This window comes from Zootoca vivipara, chromosome 1 (genome assembly GCF_963506605.1).
Source record: "Zootoca vivipara chromosome 1, rZooViv1.1, whole genome shotgun sequence".
Classification (NCBI taxonomy): Eukaryota; Metazoa; Chordata; class Lepidosauria; order Squamata; family Lacertidae; genus Zootoca; species Zootoca vivipara.
The window spans coordinates 14,372,756-14,392,993 of record NC_083276.1 but is presented as its reverse complement, the minus strand read 5'-3'; the positions used below and the strand labels follow the sequence as shown (position 1 = coordinate 14,392,993).

General features: G+C 47.3%; 1 protein-coding gene across 1 annotated transcript in view; it reads left to right on the top strand.

The window, feature by feature from the left end:
• AMN (amnion associated transmembrane protein) overlaps positions 1–20,238 on the top strand; it is a 66,740-nt gene that overhangs the window by 20,908 nt on the left and 25,594 nt on the right. Inside the window, exon 4 of the mRNA XM_035105539.2 lies at positions 18,584–18,671. Coding sequence (XP_034961430.2) covers positions 18,584–18,671 — 88 coding nt within the window. The remainder of the gene's footprint in view (positions 1–18,583; positions 18,672–20,238) is intronic.

Here is a 20,238-nt window from a genome sequence, read left to right as displayed (position 1 = left end):
AGTGGTTATTTCTGGCGCAATGGGCTATTCCCATTCAAAAAGTACTGCAAAGTATCTGATTAGGATGCTGATACAAAGTGTTGGGAATATAGAGAGCTGCCTTATGCAGAATCAGACCACTGCTCTGTTTAGCTCAGTACAGTAGACCCTCGGGTAACGTAACCTTCGGGTTGCGAACGCGGCAAACCCGGAAGTGGCTTTGGCGCTCGTGCATGCGCAGAACTGCTCTGCGCACTTCGCACATGCGCAGAAGCACTCTGCGGCTCCGCGTGTGTGCGCAGAAGCAGTCCTCCGTTTATGCAACAGATTCCGTTCCTAACCCGGTTCAGATCCTGGTTATGGAACAGATCCCGTTCCTAACCAGAGGTACCACTGTATTGTCAACACTGACTGGCAGCAGCTGTTCGGGGTTTTAGGCATGGAACAAAATAACCCAGCCTGAAGCCCTGGAGAGACGCTGCCAGCCTGTGTAGGCAATATTGAGAGAGATGGACCAATAGTCTGACTTAGTATAAGGATGCTTCGTGTGCTCTCAGTGAATCTTGACAGATTGAAGAACCTGGTCCAAACAGATGCAATTCAGTAGAGACAAATATAAGGTTCTGCGTTTAGGCAGGAAAAACCAGCTCCACAAATATAAGATGGGGAACACCTGGCTTGCCAGTAGAGCATGTCAAAAGGATCTGGGGGTCTTATTAGGCTACAAGCTTAACACGAGTCAACAGTGTGATGCAGCAGTAAGTAAAGCTAATTCTATTCTAGGCTGCATCAACAGAAGTATAGTGTCCAGATCAAGGGAAATAACAGTACCACTCTATTCTGCCTTGGTCTGACCAGATCTGGAATATTGTTTCCAATTCTGGGTGCCACAATTCATGAAGGATTATTGACAAGCTGGAACATGTGCAGAGGAGGGCAACCAAGATGATCAAGGGTCCGGAAACCAAGCCTTATGAGGAACGGTTGAAGGAGCTGGGTTTGTTTAGCCTGGAGAAGAGGAGACTGAGAGGGAGATATGATAGTCATCTTCAAATATCTCAGGGGCTGTCACATGGAAGAGGGAGAAAGCTTGTTTTCTCCCGCTCTGGAAGGCAAGACTCAAACCAATGGCTTTAAGTTACAAGAAAGGAGATTATGGCTAAACATCGGGAAGAACTTTCTGACAGTAGGAGCTGTTTGACAATTTTTTTAAAAAATAAAATAAAATGTCGACATTTCTATTCCAATGCCTCCATGCCATAGCTGCCAAGTTTTCCCTTTTCTCGCGAGGAAGCCTATTCAGCATAATGGAATTTCCCTTTAAAAAAGGGAGAACTTGGCAGCTATGCTCCATGCATATGATTTTGTTAAAAGGCAGCAAGAATGTGTGTTGGGTAACTTTTCTCGTGGTATTTCCCCCCCCCCTCATTTGCTCACCTGTCATGGATGCTTTAGCTGAGATTCCTGCATTGCAAGGGTTGGACTAGATCAGTGTTCCACACCCATGGGTCTCCAGCTGTTTTTGGACTACAACTCCCATCACCCCTAGCTAGCAAGATCAGTGGTTGGGGATGATGGGAATTGTAGTCCGAAAACAGCTGGAGACGCAAGGTTGGGAAACAGTGGAGCAGGTGACCCTTGGGGTCCCTTCCAACTCTACGATTCTATGGCTTTGTACTTGCCAAGTCCCTATAACAAGAGACCAAGGCAACTTCCACCAGGTTATTTAGTTGTCATCAGGCGAAGGGAACAGAGGCCTGCATTTATCGCACTAGAATCCTCCAAACTGGAAACCTTTCAAGGGTAAAGTCAGATTTTGGGAGGAGGGGAGACAAGCAGGGCTCTGTTTTGAAGTCTCCTCAGTGCCGAGGCTCCTTATTGTTCCCTTTTAAAATCTCGGCATGTTCGCGCAACACACATAATTCCCTACGCCTGCCACGCTTTCCTGTATTAATCTCGCTCCCGTTTTAACAGTGGCCCATAAACCAGCTGCAAGTGGAAATCTAATAGGAACCGTCAAGAAGGAACAGGCTGCCAGAACTTGCTTCCCAGCTGACTGCTCCACCCCTCACATTTCCAAGGAGGGGGCATGGCATTAAACATTTAAACGGCCCTGGCAATTCTTTCCTCTCCTGCCTTTAAGAGCTTAAATCCTGCACGGCTCCCGAGTACCTACAGCTCCCCAATCGAACCTAATTTCTGAAACAGGCACAGTGGAGACAATGAGAGCAACATTAGCCACCCCCAACCCATTTATTTTTTTTAAGCGTTAAAGGGATATAGGGCAGGCCAGGAGCAGGGGAGAGAAACACAGCCATTCTTCAAAACCCACACTTCTCTGAATTTTGCATTGCAGTTCTCCAGCTCAGGTAATGCGTACAAAAAATGCACGTGCTAGGATAAGGTCTGCATTTTAAATATATATATTTAAAACCTGTATACGTAAAAGCAGAAATCCTGAAAGAAATGCAAATGCAGGGTTTCCAAACTGTGGTCCACGAGCTTCATTCAGGTGGTTTGCAGCATGTCTGTAAAAATAAGCTTAAAAATTGTCCGGCACATTACAATCGCTACAACAGGCAGGGAAATTATGAAGTGGGTTGCCGAGACTGTGATTTCAAAGAGGCTCTTTGGGTGCCCACAATGGCTACGTTTCAATCTCCCGCAGAAACTGCTTAAGCATTGGGCAAAAGCCAATTCCATAGAGCAAGCACCACATGGCTGCTGAATGTGGGCATTATGGAAGAGAAAGCTCTGCAGATGTACGCACGAGGAGGGGCCCCCCCTTTTATACGCTCGGGCAGCGACTGCCAATATCTGGGGGTCGCTTCCGCCTTTGTGCGGCAGATGGGGAGGTGAGAGGCGGTCGTGGCGAGCAACACACAGTTCCCTGCTCTTGTTCCGAATTCTCGGGGCTTTGCTTTTGTACATCACGAACGCCACATCGACAAATCACGTCCCCCTCTTCCATTATAAATAAAGGGCAAGTGTACATGTGGCTCCAGCTCATGCCTTTGCAGAAAGAGTTGCTGACAGCTGTTCGCAGGGCATTTCTTCGTCTAACCCTCAGGATCAAGATCTGGCCAGAGAAGGAAGACAAAGGAGCAAATAAAGAGGGCTGAACTGCTGACATCTGACCAAAAACATAGAGTCTCTCTCTGGCAACTCTTTCAACCACTCCACCCCAAACGAGAGTTCTAAGGCCTCTGAGTAGCATCTTCAGGGACTGGTCCATTGCACACTGCATCCTTGCTATTTAGGCCCGCAAGGAGGAGGAAAGCAAACGAAAGTGATGGCTGCCGGGGAAGAGGCAGAAGGTGACAACGTCTGACAAGAGTTTGGGGTCCCGGCGGTTTATTCTTAGCCTCCTAATTGGTATGGGAAGAATGTACCAAACTTCGCTTCAGCATTCTTGCAGCTAGCTGGAAGGTTGATCTTGAAATGCCAACTGCTCTCCAGAGAGGCAGCTCCTACCCAACTGAAATGTTCCACTGAAGTCTTAAGGGCCTCAAATGTTTTCAGCCTCCCCCTTTCCTCTAAAACAGCACGGATACTGGTTAAAAAGAAGCGGAGATCTGAAAGGGATTATGACAATTCAAATTAAGCTGATGAATCAAAACTTGGGCAGAGGCTATTACAAGTGGGGTGAGGTGGGGGGGGGGTTAGGGATTTTCTGAAAGCTGAAGTGAATTGAAACACAGGTATCTCTCTAAAATCACACTTTTTCATTCCCATTTCTTGAGGCAAGTAACATGTACAAAACAATTATTTATTTCAATTGACAAGTTGTATTGATTGCAATAAATCCTATGCACGGTTTATAAAAAAAAATACATATACGAGGGTAAAATGCACATTCGAAATATCCATATTAGTGAAAATAGCATTAAAATGCTTTGTATAAGGAGAAATCGCTTTTCAAATACAGTATGTGTTTTAGGGGACATTGCATGTGGAGATGTGTACTGAGAGGAGTTTGCACTGAAATGCTGCTGGTTTTCATGAGGACTATTAAAAAAAACAAAACCCTCACAAACTGATGCAGAAATGTGGAGCCCTGAACCGACAGTCACCCATCCTTACCTGGAAGTGAAACTTTAATCAATGACTCTGCCAGAGAGCTGGTGAAATCAACCTTGGCTTTTCCCATGACATGTCCTAGGAAATAATCTAGGTTGTGAATATACCCTGTCAAACATCCCCTCTCCTAGCTTTTACCTCTGGAGACATGCATAGGCTACAAGCCCCCTCTTATCTCAAAGGGTGAATTGACACTACAAACTTCCATTAGTTTCATATCACTTGAACTGCTGCAGTTTCTGTCCAAGGGACCTGGGAAACTAGGTTGCTGTTCTTGTTGGCATCTGTCTGTCTCAAGAGACAACAGAGTGCGCCTCTGGGGGAGAAATCCAACTGAAGTGTGCAAGACTGGGCAGTGTGTGTGAAGGTCCTGGGCTGCCCAGATGACAAGACCCCCCCCCTCTCTGGGGCTTGCTGATGTGGTACAAAGGAAAACGATGCAATGCAAAGCTTGGCTGCAGGAGTTGCTGGAAGGAGGTCTAAACCACTTGGGGTTGCCGATCAAAAGGTTGGTGGTTCGAATCCCTGCAAAGGAGTGAGCTCCCATTGCTCTGTTCCAGCTCCTGCCAACCTAGCAGTCCGAAAGCATGCCAGTGCAAGTAGATAAATAGGTACCGCTGTGGTGGGAATATACAGCATTTCTGTGCCCTCTGGCCTCTGTCATGGTGTCCTGTTGCACATGACCCAGAAAACTGCCTGTGGATAAATGCTGGCCCCCTCGACCTGAAAGTGGAGATGAGCGCCGCATCCCGTAGTTGCCTTTGACTGGACTTAACCGTCCAGGGGTCCTTTGCCTTTTACCTACCCACAAGGTGCCATCCAACCATCTTAGAGACTCCACTCCAGATTTGTGAAGGGTTTTTTACTCCTTAGCCTTTTCCTCTCCCAAAGATATCCAACAAGGCAGTAGTGGTTTAGATCAGAGTTTTCCTTCTCTTAGATTGGCTAACTTCCGAGGTCGACAAACCCCACCTGCCCCTCACTTCCCTCTACAGCATGTGCAGAAACTGCCGTCTAAACTGTTGGGCCTGCTGTTGCTCTCGTCTGCTCAGTTCTCAGAAGTCTGTCTTCACATGCAGCGGAAGTCACTGAGGGTTTAAGATCCATTGGCTACCCTCACCTGGGTTAGCCAGCCACTCAAACTGGTCCTGGGGTGTGACCTCTGTCACATGCTGACTGCTTCTTTGAGCCACAGGTGGGAGCTGGATGCATGTTGTTGTTTAGTCGTGTCTGACTCTTCGTGACCCCATGGACCATAGCACGCCAGGCACTCCTGTCTTGCACTGCCTCCCGCAGTTTGGTCAGGTTGGTGGCTTCGAGAACACTGTCCAACCACCTTGTCCTCTGTCGTCCCCTTCTCCTGGTGCCCTCAATCTTTCCCAACATCAGGGTCTTTTCCAGGGAGTCTTCTGTTCTCCTGAGGTGACCAAGTATTGGAGCCTCAGCTTCACGATCTGTCCTTCCAGTGAGCACTCAGGGCTGATTTCCTTAAGAATGGATAGGTTTGATCTTCTTGCAGTCCATGGGACTCTCAAGAGTCTCCTACGGCACCATAATTCAAAAGCATCAATTCTTCGGCGATCAGCCTCCTTTATGGTCCAGCTCAGGCATCCCCAAACTGTGGCCCTCCAGATGTTTCGGCCTACGACTCCCATGATTCCTAGCTAAGAGGACCAGTTGTCAGGGATGATGGGAATTGTAGTCCAAAACATCTGGAGGGCCGAAGTCTGGGGATGTCTGGTCCGGCTCTCACTTCCATACATCACTACTGGGAAAACCATAGCTTGAACTATACGGACCTTTGTCGGCAAGGTGATGTCTATGTTTTTTAAGATGCTGTTTAGGTTTGTCATTGCTTTTCTCCCAAGAAGCAGGCGTCTTTTAATTTCGTGACTGCTGTCACCATCTGCAGTGATCATGGAACCCAAGAAAGTAAAATCTCTCACTGCCTCCATTTCTTCCCCTTCTATTTGCCAGGAGGTGATGGGACCAGTGGCCATGATATTAGATTTTTTGATGTTGAGCTTCAGACCATATTTTGCACTCTCCTCTTTCACCCTCATTAAAAAGTTCTTTAATTCCTCCTCACTTTCTGCCATCAAGGTTGTGTCATCTGCATATCTGAGGTTGTTGATATTTCTTACGGCAATCTTAATTCCGGCTCGGGATTCATCTTGTCCAGCATTTCGCATGATGAATTCTGCATATAAGTTAAATAAGCAGGGAGACAATATACAACCTTGTCGTACTCCTTTCCCAATTTTGAACCAATCGGTTGTTCCATATCCAGTTCTAACTGTAGCTTCTTGTCCCACATAGAGATTTCTCAGGAGACAGATGAGGTGATCAGGCACTCCCATTTCTTTAAGAACTTGCCATAGTTTGCTGTGGTCGACACAGTCAAAGGCTTTTGCATAGTCCAAGAAAGTAAAATCTCTCACTGCCTCCATTTCTTCCCCTTCTATTTGCCAAGAGGTGGGACCAAAGATGGAGAAGCTACCCCAAAAGGAGGACGATGTGTCCCCCTAACAGAGGTACTACCTCCCCTAACACTCCATACACCCCAAACTTTTTCTGATATTTGATGCCCCGCTGCATCACTCGGAAGGACGCTCTCTGTGTTTTACAAATGCAATGAGATACAGTATGTAAAAGCCCTGTTCAACAGATATCATTCACAAGGTCCTCTTGGAAGGAGGAGATATTATTAAAGGAATCCGAAGTCTGCAGATGTTTTGGGCCACGACTCCCATCGGCCCCACCGCCATACAATAGAAATGCAACACATTTTGGCACAGCAGAAAAGGCCATGACCAGGTGGTCAGTCACCTGCCCAGGTGCTAGTTGCTGGTGGGTCACTTCAAGGCCCATCTGCTCTCAAGGGTTCTCGAGCTTTCAAGAGGTCTTGGACCAGGCAGCCCACCAACTAGAGAACTGTCCTCTGTAAAGTAGGACACATCCCTCCCCCAGCAGTTCATCTACCCACGTTGTCTCACCTCCCATCATGTGCAGCGACACCAGAGATCACACCAGAGATAAACACCAGTGCTGCTTTTGTTGCTTTGTAAAGGACGATTTAAAAACCGTACTGCCAACTGCTTAGCAAAGGCAGTGGTGGGCTGGTGCGCATGAAAGGAGGAGGGTATATGGGGTTTTTCTTTTTTTCATTTGCTTCTGAGCAGCAGAAAATTTGGGCATATAAATATAGGGTCTTTCTGCTCCAAACCCTTCCTTCCCGAGTTTGATCAATACATCATTTAGCAGCAGTGCTCCCAGCAAAATGAACATCAATTCCACAATTGGCAGCAGCCCAGCGTCGAGAAGATTGCCCCATCAGGTTGCGTAAGAGTAAATGACAGCCAAAAACTGGCTTGGGCTGCCTAATGGTCTATATTTTCAGATGTGCTTTTTTGTGGCACTGCAAAGAGGAAGAAAAATCCAGAGGCTTTCAAAGAGAGGCCAAGCCTAATGAAGAGATTTTCTTGGAGGCAGAGTCCCCCTCCACAACACCCCATAGCAAAGCACGACTGGTACACACAAGACCTTCAGGTTTTGTTGGATAAATTTAATGAAATGTAAGAGCACAAGATGGATCTAGCCCAACATCCTGTTCTCAAAGAGGCCAACCAAAAGTCCACAAGCAGGAGCCGAGTGCAAGAGCACTCTCCTCACTTGTGATTCCCAGCAACTGTTCCTGAGTTGGCTCAATCGGCAGAGCAAGAGACTTTTAATCTCAGGGTTGTGGGTTCGAGCCCCACGTTGGGCAACAGATTCATGCACTGCAGGGGGTTGGACTAGATGACCCTCGTTGTCCCTTCCAACCCCACAATTCTATGATTCTATGAACTGGTATATTCAGCTGCCTCTGGCACTGGAGGTAGAATTTAGAAATAGATACACCAAGCTTCATTCATAGTACATCCACTGAAATTAACGAGCACAATGACATTAGGCCCATTAATTTCAATGGGTCTGCTCTGTTTAAAACTTAACTGAATGCCACCCCATTGAATCCATCCAGTCCAACATCCTGTTCTCACAGTGGCCAACCATTTGCCTGTGGCAAGACTGTAAGCTGGGCATGACTGAAGCAGCGCTCTGCCCTGCTGCAGTTCCTGGCAACTGGTACCCAAAGGCAAATTGCAGTGCTTTTCAACCCTGGGGTGCCTTGAACGATGGTCTGTCAGGGAACCACCAGGGGTCAGCGGAGAGTCCAGGAAGTGGGGACAGGGGCTCTCCGATGCAGTAAGAGCCCAGGATGGCAGCGCTTCAGAGAAGTCCACTGAAGGTGGTGCTGACCCTCAGGAAGCGGTGCAGAGCCTTGAGGATGCAGAGAGGGGAAGGTTCCCAGAGAGAAGCGTTGGAGGGTCGGACCAGGGCGCTTAGGAGGGGGAGGTGCCAGAGGAGACAGCACCGGCTCCCCAGCTGGGCAGTTCCAGTGGGGAGGGTTCTCCACCAGCTCCATCACCCCAACAGTGGAGGGGGGGGGAAGAGGTGCGCAGAGAGGAGGAGATTTAGAACGCCCAGCGTGTTCTGTTGGCGGAAGTCACAAAGGGCAGTGCTTCCGGATTCTGATTCGGGATAGAACAGTCATGCTTTTTGTTGCTCTGTCTTGTACATATGTATATAATAAAACTCTGTCTTGTATAGATATGTATATAATAAAAAAAATTATAAATATGTATATAATAAAAGAATGTAGTTGGTCAAGGGAGCCGTGGACTCAAAAAAGGTTGAAAACCTCTGGCGTATTGAGTACAGATGCATGTTGAATGCAAAGCCAAACAGCACCAGCAGGGGTTCTGCTGTAGAGCATGAATAAATGAATGAAATATATGGATATATACGGTACATGCATAGCTATGATATCGATTTCAATCCTGACCTAGCAGTGCTGTTTCTTTCCTGCTGCAGTTCAGCTTCTGATAAAAACTACATTATTTGCCCTGCAGTCCACTCTGGTGGAATTCTACATAATTATTCATGCAGTTATTGTTTCGCTATTCGACACCATTCATTTCAGCCCAAAGGAAACACAATGCAAATTGGGCGGGGGATGGGGGAGTGAGTAAGCAATTACGTATCCTTTGTGGACTGAAAACAACAACAGTGATTATTGATCATAGTTGCTGGATTGATTTCTGTTCTGGACATGGGAGGAGTAAGTGAACGCCAGCAATTGCCTCTCCCGTTTCCTCTGAAATACTACGACATCTCTTCCTGGAAGGGTCCGTTTCTCAAGTGACCGTTCGCACTCAGGCACAGACACAGAGTTGCAGAATCCAAACACCTCATTTCTGTTAATGGCACGGAATATAAAGTATGTGGCTAGAAGCAGACACTTCTCAGCAGCCAGGTCTTAGCTGGCAATAAATTAACCACAGTTGTCTTTTCTGGCAATCAGGCCTGGTGGCTCAAAGGGCAACAAATTGCCACCTGCTCCTCTGGGTCCAGGCTCTTCGCTCCTGACGCCAGCAAGTGGCTTCTGTGGAATCCCATGGCTGATGCATCAAAGAATCCTGAGCTCTCAGGGAGGGCAGGAGGGTTTCTAGGAAGGAGGCCACCTCATCGCTTCCAGATCTCAAGTGACACCAGAATTTCCTCAGCCTGGCACTGCTGGTTATTCAGTCATTTATTGTGCCACCACGGTCTGCAACACATTGCCTGGTCATTTTTATGGGATCTGGCAGGCTGTGCCTGTTCTGCTCATTCAGTAAAAGCCATTAAGCTTCATCATTACTGGGATTTTTAATCTGTTTATTAATGCCTTTCAGTTCGCCCAGCCTCATCCATGTTTGGGGGGGCTGGATGGCTGGCCATAGCTGCCAAGTTTTCCCTTTTCTTGCGAGGAAGCCTATTCAGCATAATGGAAAATCCCTTAAAAAAAGGGATAACTTGGCAGCTATGTGGCTGGCTGGTGGCACATAGCTGTGCTAGTGGGATTCGAACGGGAATGCCATTAGAGCCATCAACCACATTCCTGCTTGATGAAGCTAGTAAAAGATTAAAACCTGCCCAAGCGCATTTGCAGGGGACAGAGGTGTACATATAACAGCTCCTGTTTACGTATCTGAATTCTCTCTTTCTCCTCCAGCCTGCATTTACCTGCAGCAATAAGCCAGGCTTTCCACCATGTGAAAGAGCGCATTGCTGGTGCTCCTGCTTTGTCCCTTTGTTGTTGTTGTTGTTGTTGTTGTTGTTGTTGATTGAAATTATAAACGGCCCTATACCCAGAGGTCTGAGGGCGGTTCGCATGTTGTGAGCAGGGAAAGCAAGCCAGGTCCACACAGTCGGAAGCAAGCCAGGCAGATGCAGGTCAGCACGAAGAAGCAGAGGCAGTTGCCAGTGAGGTTAACCATTCGAGGAAACGAACGTGCAACCCAGCAACCCTTCCCAGTAGCCCCTATGGGGGAATTGCCAGTTGCCTTCCACCCTTTCTAAGGCTCCTCCTCTCCTGGATGTTTCCCAAGCAGTCTCAAACCGTGTCTGTTCTGCTCTCCTCCTCATCCTGTGTTTTCTTGGAGACCCTGGGAAAGGGGGAGCTTGTCACAACAGGAGAGGCAGAGTCCTTGGATTCTGTTTCAGCCTCGAAGTCTGAACTGTTCCCTGGCACAGTTGCTGTCAGAGAAATAAGGGACCGGGCCGGGAATAGCAGACCGGAAATAGCGCTGCCGCCATTTTGGAACTGGGCGGAGCATGCTCAGAAGTGACTTTTGATGCTCCTTTGCCCAGTTCCAAAATGGCCATCGTGCCAGAAGTTGCACTGCAGCCATTTTGGAACTGGGCAGAGCAGCATCAAAAGTTGCTTCTGAGCATGCTCCGCCCAGTTCCAAAATGGCCGCCGCACCAGAATAAACCGGGGAAAAACAAAAAAATCCGTTTTTTCAGCTAGGAACAGCTGGAAAAACGGGGATTTCCCGGGGAAAACGGGAGACTTGGCAGCTATGTGCGCTGGGCTTCTTGGAAGCTGGATCTTGGCAAATAGGAGGTGCTGCTGGTCTCCTCCCAGCGAGGAAATGGCTGGGGCTGCCCCCTGGCTTCTCCTAGGCTCTGCACCCACTTGGCATGATTCAGAGTGCCCCCTGCAACAGCCTTTGATTCCCACTCCAACCCCCAGGTGAGGTTAATTTGATTCCCCCTGCGTTCCCAATGTAGATCTTCACTCCCTCCTCCTTTCCGATGCCAATCTTTATTCTATTCTTCCTCCTGATGTACATCTTCACTCGCCCCTTCTTCCCTGGCCAAAGGAGGCGCCATTTTGTGGTTTGCCTCAGGTGCCGAAATGTCTTGGGCCGGCCTTGGAGGCAGAGCATAGCCCTTCACGAGTGGCAGAAGGGCTTCGCATTCACTGCCGAAGGGAGAATTGAGACAATTTTGTCATTCTTAAAAAAATAAAATATGGAGATCCCTAAAAATAGCACATTCATCCTGGGTAGAACATTCAGAGTGTGCAATAAAACTATCTATATGTTTAAAGTAAACACACTGAATATTTATATGCCGCAATTATGACTATTCATATCTGCTGCATTGCAATTAACTCCAATTAATAATATTCATTAGTGTTCTTCCGAGGCTGTAATTCATGATTTTAAAATAGAGATGCATCTGCAGAATCTTACAGTGGAATAGAGCATCTTCCTTGGCTATCCACTTCTACATGCACAGTGTAAATTCAGAATGTCTGTGACTTTTGATGGGTCTACTCTTGGGAGACCAGTGGGGAAAGGAACTGGTCTCAGCTGGAAGTGGGGGACTCCCTGGCTTCTACAGCAGCCTACCTCATCTCTGTCTCCTGGCCCCTCTCCTCTTCTGCCTCTAAGTCCAGACTGCCCTCTACCCCAGCCTCTCCCTGCTCACTGAACCCTGTTGCCTCTTCAGCTTTCATCACCTCTTCCTCCCATTCTGCCCAGTTTGCCCAATGTGGGGCTCAAACCTGCAACCCTAAGATTAAGAACCCCTTGCTCTACTATATAATCGTACCTCGGGTTAAGTACGCTTCAGGTTGAGTACTTTCAAGTTAAGGACTCTGTGGACCCGTCTGGAACGGATTAATCCACTTTCCATTACTTTCAATGGGAAAGTTCGCTTCAGGGTAAGTACGCTTCAGGTTAAGTACAGACTTCCAGAACCAATTACAGCGGTACCTCTACTTACGAATTTAATGCATTCTGAACACACATTCGTAAGTCGAAAAAAATTGTACTAGACTTAATGGAAATCCCATAGGAATGCATTGGGAGAAAAAAATCATAAGTAGAAGCAACCCTATCTAAAAATTCGTAAGTAGAAAAAATCCTATCTAAACCGCATCCAAGATGGCGGACAGAGCTCCATTCATAAGTAGAAACATTTGTAAGTAGAGGTACCACTGTAAGTACTTCACCTGAGGTACCACTGTACATTGATTATTGCCTTCATTTTATGGATCAATGGCCCCATTAGACAGTAAAATTTGTGTTAAATTGCTGTTTTAGGGGGTGTTTTCCATCGTCTGGAACGGATTAATCCACTTTCCATTACTTTCAGTGGGAAAGTTCGCTTCAGGTTATGTACGCTTCAGGTTAAGTACGGACTTCCGGAACCAATTAAGTACTTAACCTGAGGTACCATTGTATATGAAACGGCTGTGTACATAGATGTATTCATGGTTGATGTCCTTATTGTTCAATTCCTGCAAGGTCTTTCGTAGGAAGCAATTCATAAATGAAATAAATCAATATGTTGCAGTATAAAGAGTCGCTGCGAGAAATGTTCTCAGGGTACACAGGTCCCCCCTGATGAACAAAGGCACTTACAGCCTTTGAACCTTTCTCCCTATCTTGCTCCACTCCCATCGTTCCCCACCTCCCTGCTGAAATCCAAAATGGCGCCCCTGAGTCATTTTATGTCTTGCTTGCTTCGGAACCTGCTGTCTCCCTGCAGCCTGTGGGGTGAGCCCCCTTTCTGGAGCTGTAAAGAACCCAGCAAGGTCTCTCCTTGCCTCTGATCCCTGAAGCTCCTGCTATAAATCACAGGAAGGCAGATTCTTCCTGAAATGCTGGGTCAGTGTTACGGTGTCCTGCGCAGAGATTTATGAGCGCTGCCACGGTCACAGCTATGGACAGCCAACAGAAGGGTATCTTAAGACTTCTCAGGAGGACAGCGTAGAATGTATTGCTGCGGTGATTCAAGTCAGTCAGCACGATGGTGTGAAAAAATGGCTTAGATAAATGGGATAAAGTTAAGGCTTGGGTCCAGCGCTTGATTTGGGGCTCTGCAATGCTCAGCCAGGTTCTAAGCAGCTGGGTCTGGGACTTACAGTTTTAATGGAGTAAAGATGGGAACCTGGCAGGTCAAATCCTTACCTCCACCCTCCAGGGGCCGTCTTTGGCAAGTGGGAGGAGCCTCTCACCTGCCAATCACCTGACATCATTATGACTCCAGACATCAACTTCCCCATTTAAGTCCATTTGGAGATGCTGTTTGCAATCGATGCTACTTGGTAAAGAAGTAAAATTAAGCATGAAAATCACATAGGGAGTTCTCTGGACTTGAAGAGGATGTTACCAGCAATGTCTTACCTGTGGGAGTCCACAAGCTTGTGTCAGAAAGGGGCAAGAGACAATGAAGAGAGATGAACAACTTTGGTTTGTTATGCTATATGCATTTGGGGTGGCTACAGTAGCAAAAGAACACTAGACCTCAGTTTTTATTTTATTTTATTTCATTTCATTTCAGAAAGCTATTTTGCAGTTTATGGACAGTTAAGTCCAATGAACTGGCGGAGAAAAAAGACTGTCACTCCACGTACTTTGAGGAAAGAGGTTTTATAAGGACATACAAAATGTTGTGAGCCGGCCAAACATACTGTGTGGTGTTGTATCAGTAAAGGCATAAATAATAAAGAACTGATCTCAATGCCTTTGCTGGAAGAACCTCTTAAGAGGTTTTCAGTTAATATATGAGAATATAATGGACATTTCTTGGTTGTGGGTGGGTACTTCTCTTAATGTCAGAACGTTCTTCCTGCTGTTTAGCCAGAATCTCCTTTCTTGTAACTTGAATCCATTGGTTTGGGTCGTACCCTCCAGAGCAGGAGAAAACAAGCTTGCTCCATCTTCCATGTGGTAGCCCTTAAGATATTGGAAGATGGCTATCCTTTTTCCTCTCAGACTCCTCTTTTCCAGGCTAAGCATATCCAGCTCCTTCATCCGTTCCTCAGAAGGCTTGGTTTCCAGACCCTTGACCATCTTGGTCACCCTCCTCTGCGCATGTTCCAGCGTGAATAGGAGGTATAGCATCTAGATCAAGGGAAGTTAATAGTACCACTGTATTCTGCTCTGGTCAGACCTCACCTGGAGTACTGTGTCCAGTTCTGGGCACCACAGTTCAAGAAGGATACTGACAAGCTGGAACGTGTCCAGAAGAGGGCAACCAAAATGGTCAAAGGCCTGGAAACGATGCCTTATGAGGAACGGCTTAGGGAGCTGGGTATGTTTAGCCTGGAGAAGAGAAGGTTAAGGGGTGATATGATAGCCATGTTCAAATATCTAAAAGGATGTCGTATAGAGGAGGGAGAAAGGTTGTTTTCTGCTGCTCCAGAGAAGCGGACACGGAGCAATGGATTCAAACTACAAGAAAGAAGATTCCACCTAAACATTAGGAAGAACTTCCTGACAGTAAGAGCTGTTCGGCAGTGGAATTTGCTACCAAGGAGTGTGGTGGAGTCTCCTTCTTTGGAGGTCTTTAAGCAAAAGCTTGACAGGCATATGTCAGGAATGCTTTGATGGTGTTTCCTGCTTGGCAGGGGGTTGGACTGGATGGCCCTTGTGGTCTCTTCCAACTCTTTGATTCTATGATTCTATGAATATCAGGGCGGGGTACTTACTTAGGGCGCTCTGGATATTGGTGAACTCTAACTCCCACCATCCCAGACCATTGGCCACGCTGGCTCGGGCTGATGGGAGTTGGGGTCCTCCGATTTCTGTTGGGCTACAAGTTCTCCATTTCTGACATTCATCACCCAGCAAGGATTAAATGTAACTGGAGGAGGGGAGATGCAACAGGGAGCTAACTGCTTTGCTGCTTTCCCAGCTGCAGGCTGCTGTGTCCGCTATGCTGCTGTTCTAGACAGTTCGTAGCAACACACTGTTTCCACTAGCGCAATTGGTGCATTGGATCTCTCCGTTGCACAACATTAAAACACACATGCCGGCTAGTGCAAGAGCCCACGAGTGCATCTTACGGTCCCAGCAACCCTTTTCTTTCTTCCCTTTGATCATGCCCAATTTCCCCTACGTATGAAAAGGTGTACGGTTTTTCTGAATTGGTAGCCAGAAGACACAGGCCAGCCTCTTTATCCTTAAATTACCTTTTTTTCCCTTCCCTAGTTGGAAAGGGAAATTGCTCCTCATTCTAGAAAAGTACAGATGTAGCTCTGACCAACTGCTGCCACCTGCAGGTGAGTGCTGGCGAGGACAGGCGAAGGCAGCTCGAAACAGGCAGAAAGTAATTAACTGGGTAACAGCGGAATCTACATTTCTTCTTCTTCTTCTTCCCCAATTCTAATCCCAGAGGTGTGGTCCAGGGCAAAGAGACATGCTGGAAGCTTCTATATTAAGAGTCCCACATTCCCCCAAGAGGCACCTTAATCAGTGCCAGGCTAGCTAAATGGCTCTCGCTCTCGCTTTATGGCAGGAGAAGGGAACTCGGGGCCCAATCAGCACCGTCACAGAGGCTTGATTGCAAATGAGCTCTTTGCAGCACTCCCAAGTGCTTCCAGCATTGCAGAACAGCATGCTCTGATGAAGCAGCCTGTGACGGGAGAGCAGGACAGCTCTGGCACGACTGCAGGCAGAGCGAAGCGGAGAGAGTTCTTGGCTCGGAGGAACCAAATTAAAACGACTGCATAGCAGGCAGCATCTGATAGAAAGGCCTCTGCTTTAAGAACGTGTGGCTCTTCCCTGCCCTTTCCCCATCAGCTTCTTTCCCGCGTGGTGTCCTGAATCCTTTTGAAACTGGGAAGACTTGGGCTTGAACCTGGTGGAGTACAGGGTCAGGTTTAAGGTGCTGGGTTTGACCTTTAAAGACCTTTATGCGGCTTAGGACCCTTGTACCTAACGGACCGCCTCTCCCGGTATGCCCTGCAGAGGACATTAAGGTCCACAAATAATAACATACTGGAGATCCCGAGTCACAAGGTGGTTTGACTGGCCTCGACCAGGACCAGGGCCTTCTCAGTACTAGCCCCGACCTGGTGGAACGCTCTCTCTCAGGAGACTGGGGCCCAGCGGGAGTTGTCATCTTTTCGTAGGGCCTGCAAGACGGAGCTGTTCCGCTTGGCCTTTGGACTGACTCAGTCTGACCCCGATGTTACCCTCCCCTAAGGCTTTATCCTACAGATATTTAAATGAGGTTGCACTTATAGATCCCTAATTTTAAAATTGAATTTTAACATTGTATTTAATCTGCATTTTAATTGAATTGTTTCTTTTATGCTTGCTTTGATATTCTTGTCGTTAGCCGCCCTGAGCCTGGTCTTGACTGGGAAGGGTGGGGTATAAATAAAATTATTATTATTATTATTATTATTATTATTATTATTATTATTAACCCTCTGGGACCTGTGGGTCAACACCTCTCTCTCTCTCTCTCTCTCTCTCATTAGCCTGTTGCCACATTCGGTTATTATGCGAGGACAAAGTGGGTTCCCTCCTCTCCCCAATTTATGCAGCCCTGCCAAATGTGGTCAATACTGTATATAAGCCAACTTTCACCATTCAGATGTTTGGGTACTCATCTTACGGTCCGAAATCCCCATGGTCAGTAGGCAGCCATGATGGGAGCCGTCGTCCAATGACATCTGACACAATGACACCTGACACAAACTATTGCAAACGTTGTAGTAAAACTTCCCAGTTGTAGTAAAAGTAGCCATGTTGGCCCCCGAGAAGAATTTGAAAATCGGTAGTAGGTTATTAGGTCAACCAAAATGTCACAAAATAGTGTGCACAAAAAATGTCACAAAATGTCACAAAATAGCGTGCAAGCAAGTTGGTGTGCTATTTTCTGAGACTTTTGACCGGCTTAATCAAGGTCTTGCCCTATTATGGTTTTTGAAATTTTACAGTGCAGTTGTGGTAGCACTGGGTCTGACTCTGACCTTTGGAGAAATACTGGCTTGATTCAGACATTGTGACAAATCACAGTTTGGCGCTACATGAACGACCCTGGCCCTCAGTGACCCAGTCCAAATCTGTCTAGAAACTGCCTTCCACCAAAGCAGATAGTTTTTCTATCCAGTTGGGGATTGCCTACCCTGATAGGAAGGGGTCTTAGGCAAATGTTTTTTCTACCACCTGCGATCTTATTCTTTGAACTGGAGATGCTAGGCCTTGAACTTCTGCATGCACTGGATATGCTTCATCACTGAGCTGGTTTGCAAAGCAATAACAACCTGCCTTTTGCTCCCTAATAGAAAGGAGAGGATCTCAGCACAACAGGAGAGGAGGGAGCACATGTCCTACTGCTTTCTCCTGGGAAAACCTGTTCTTTACTGCTGAATCGCAGGAAACGTCCATCGGGTTTTCTGCAACTTGATGGTTGCTCCTGTTTAGCAGTAAAGAGTATGTTTTCCTGGGGAATGTGGCAGGGCAAACGAAAATCCTCTTGGACCTGTGTCTAGAAAGCACAGAACCAGCAGAAAACCTCTTGGACCCAGGAACGAGGGTAACAGGTGGGAGGGAGAGAAGAGGATAGGGAAGATGGCAGGAAAAAAGGCGGAGAGGGGTGGGAGCAGGGAGGGGGGAAGGGGGCTTTTATCTGCATAGATATAGGCAATGTTTATGATTTGTAAGATTTGATGTATTTGAGTTGTACCGTTACCATATATGCATTTGTTTTATGTTAAGTTTTAAATTGATCAATAAACTTGTTTTTTAAATGGTAAAAAAGAAAGAAAGAAAACCTCTTGGGCTCATGCTTTCTAAGTGTGGGTGTGCCCTCTGACACCCAGACAGTAAAAATCAACATCATATTTGTGCAGACTTTGAGTCTTCTGGTTTGGCATGGGACTCTACTGCACTTCAGACTACGCGGGGTGGCAGTTGGGAATGAATCAATCCATGAATCTATGGGTTGCACCCAAGGTAGTACCAAGCTGAAGTCACTTAGCGGTGCATGAAATGTTTTGCTCCAGGGAACGTTGTTGCGCAAGAGAATGTGCAAGCAGTTTAACTTTGCTGTGCAACAGAGAGCGCAATCAGTTGTGTAATAGGTTTCTGCTACCACAGAAGCTGTGTTGGATTCCTTCATTGTCCAATAAGCAAATTTGCTCGTCCACTGAGCCAATAGCCCTTGGGCTAGCGGACAGAGGATTCTGGGTACAGCCCTATATTATTAAAACTCATCCAGTATGGAAAGGATTTATAGAGAGGAGCCTTGTATGAATGTTGTTAACGCCACTCAATTATGAGGCTGGCTCATGCAGAGCAGAGTCCCAAGACGCCTTGCAACATTTCTTCCTTTTGTTTGTTTTTTTCAGTACATCCCACTGAATGGAGAATTCATCCTGGCCCCTGGTGCTGGGTTTGCAGCCTTCGACGGCAGCTTTGATCCAGGATGTGAGACAGGTATTGTGCTCAATCTACCGTTCATTAGTCATGCAAATTTAAGCGCAGAGAGAATATGCCTCCGTTACGCTGGTGCTCACGAGTCATTCTCCCAGTCATAATTAACTTCCCCCTGGAGCCCCCTCCCCCAAAGTTTTGAAACTACAGTCAGAGCTTTCCTTTTCATAATTGGGGGGTGGAGAGAGAGAGAGAGAGAGAGAGAGAGAGAGAGAGAGAGAGAGAGAGAGAGAGAGAGAGAGAGAGAGAGAGAGGAGGAGGAGGAGGAGGAGGAGGAGGAGGAGGAGGAGGAGGAGGAGGAGGAGGAGGAGGAGGAGGAGGAGGAGGAGGAGGAGGAGGAAATGATAAGCATTGGCTGCAGGCGTTCCTCCAGGGCTGTCCCCGTAGAGGTTCCCATTGAAATGAGGTGCTTTGCTCTTGCCGGAGTTGCACTCATTTCGGTGCAGTTTACGGGGGGGGGGGTATTCTCAGTGGGATCACGCTCATTGTTTGTCTTTCCATTAAGTCTAGTACAAGCATAGGTAAAGGTAAAGGGACCCCTGACCATTAGATCCAGTCACGAACGACATTTTTTAGATTTGCCTTGAGACAGTCTTTAAACCTCTTTTGTTGACCACCGGCATTACGCTTTCCATTTTAAAGTTCGGAATAGAGCACCGTAGTTGCTTTGGAAGACGATCATTCACTCATTTCTATATATTGGGTGCCTACATTCTGCATATGGGACCCAGGTGGCGCTGTGGGTTAAACCACAGAGTCTAGGGCTTGCTGATCAGAAGGTCGGCGGTTCGAATCCCTGCAACGGGGTGAGCTCCCGTTGCTCGGTCCCAGCTCCTGCCCACCTAGCAGTTCGAAAGCACATCCAAGTGCAAGTAGATAAATAGGGACCGCTCCAGCGGGAAGGTAAACGGCGTTTCCGTGCGCTGCTCTGGTTCGCCAGAAGCAGCTTTGTCATGCTGGCCACATGACCCGGAAGCTGTCTGCGGACAAACGCCGGCTCCCTTGGCCTATAGAGCGAGATGAGCGCCGCAACCCCAGAGTCGGACACGACTGGACCTGATGGTCAGGGGCACCTTTACCTTTACATTCTGCATGTGCAAATGGCTTTAGATACCTATTAGGTCCATAAATTACCATATGGCATATATTCAACACAAAAAACAGCGACCATTTGTTGTTGACAAAGGACAGCTGGACATATACAGGGCCCCATTACCTTCAGTAGCTTAGGGCCTCATCCAACCTAAATCCGGCCGTGCTTACGGCGCACGGAATGGGGTGGCCCATGAAGAGCAGCTGAAGTGAACTGGGAATCCCCTTCACCGCATCTCCTCGTCATGTGCAGATGGAACTGCATGCTGCAGACAGAGCTCCACACAGGGAGATGTGCATGTATGGAGCTCTATTGTATTGAGACCGAAGCTGAGGTTTTATCTGCAGATATCTGCCTCATGCCATCCAAGCAGACCAGAAGTCAGACCTCAATTCTACACCAAGGCCCTTGGTGTCTTTCGTTCTTACGGGCGTGCTGCGTTATGCGCAAATCTGTGACAGCTTCGTTAATATTGAA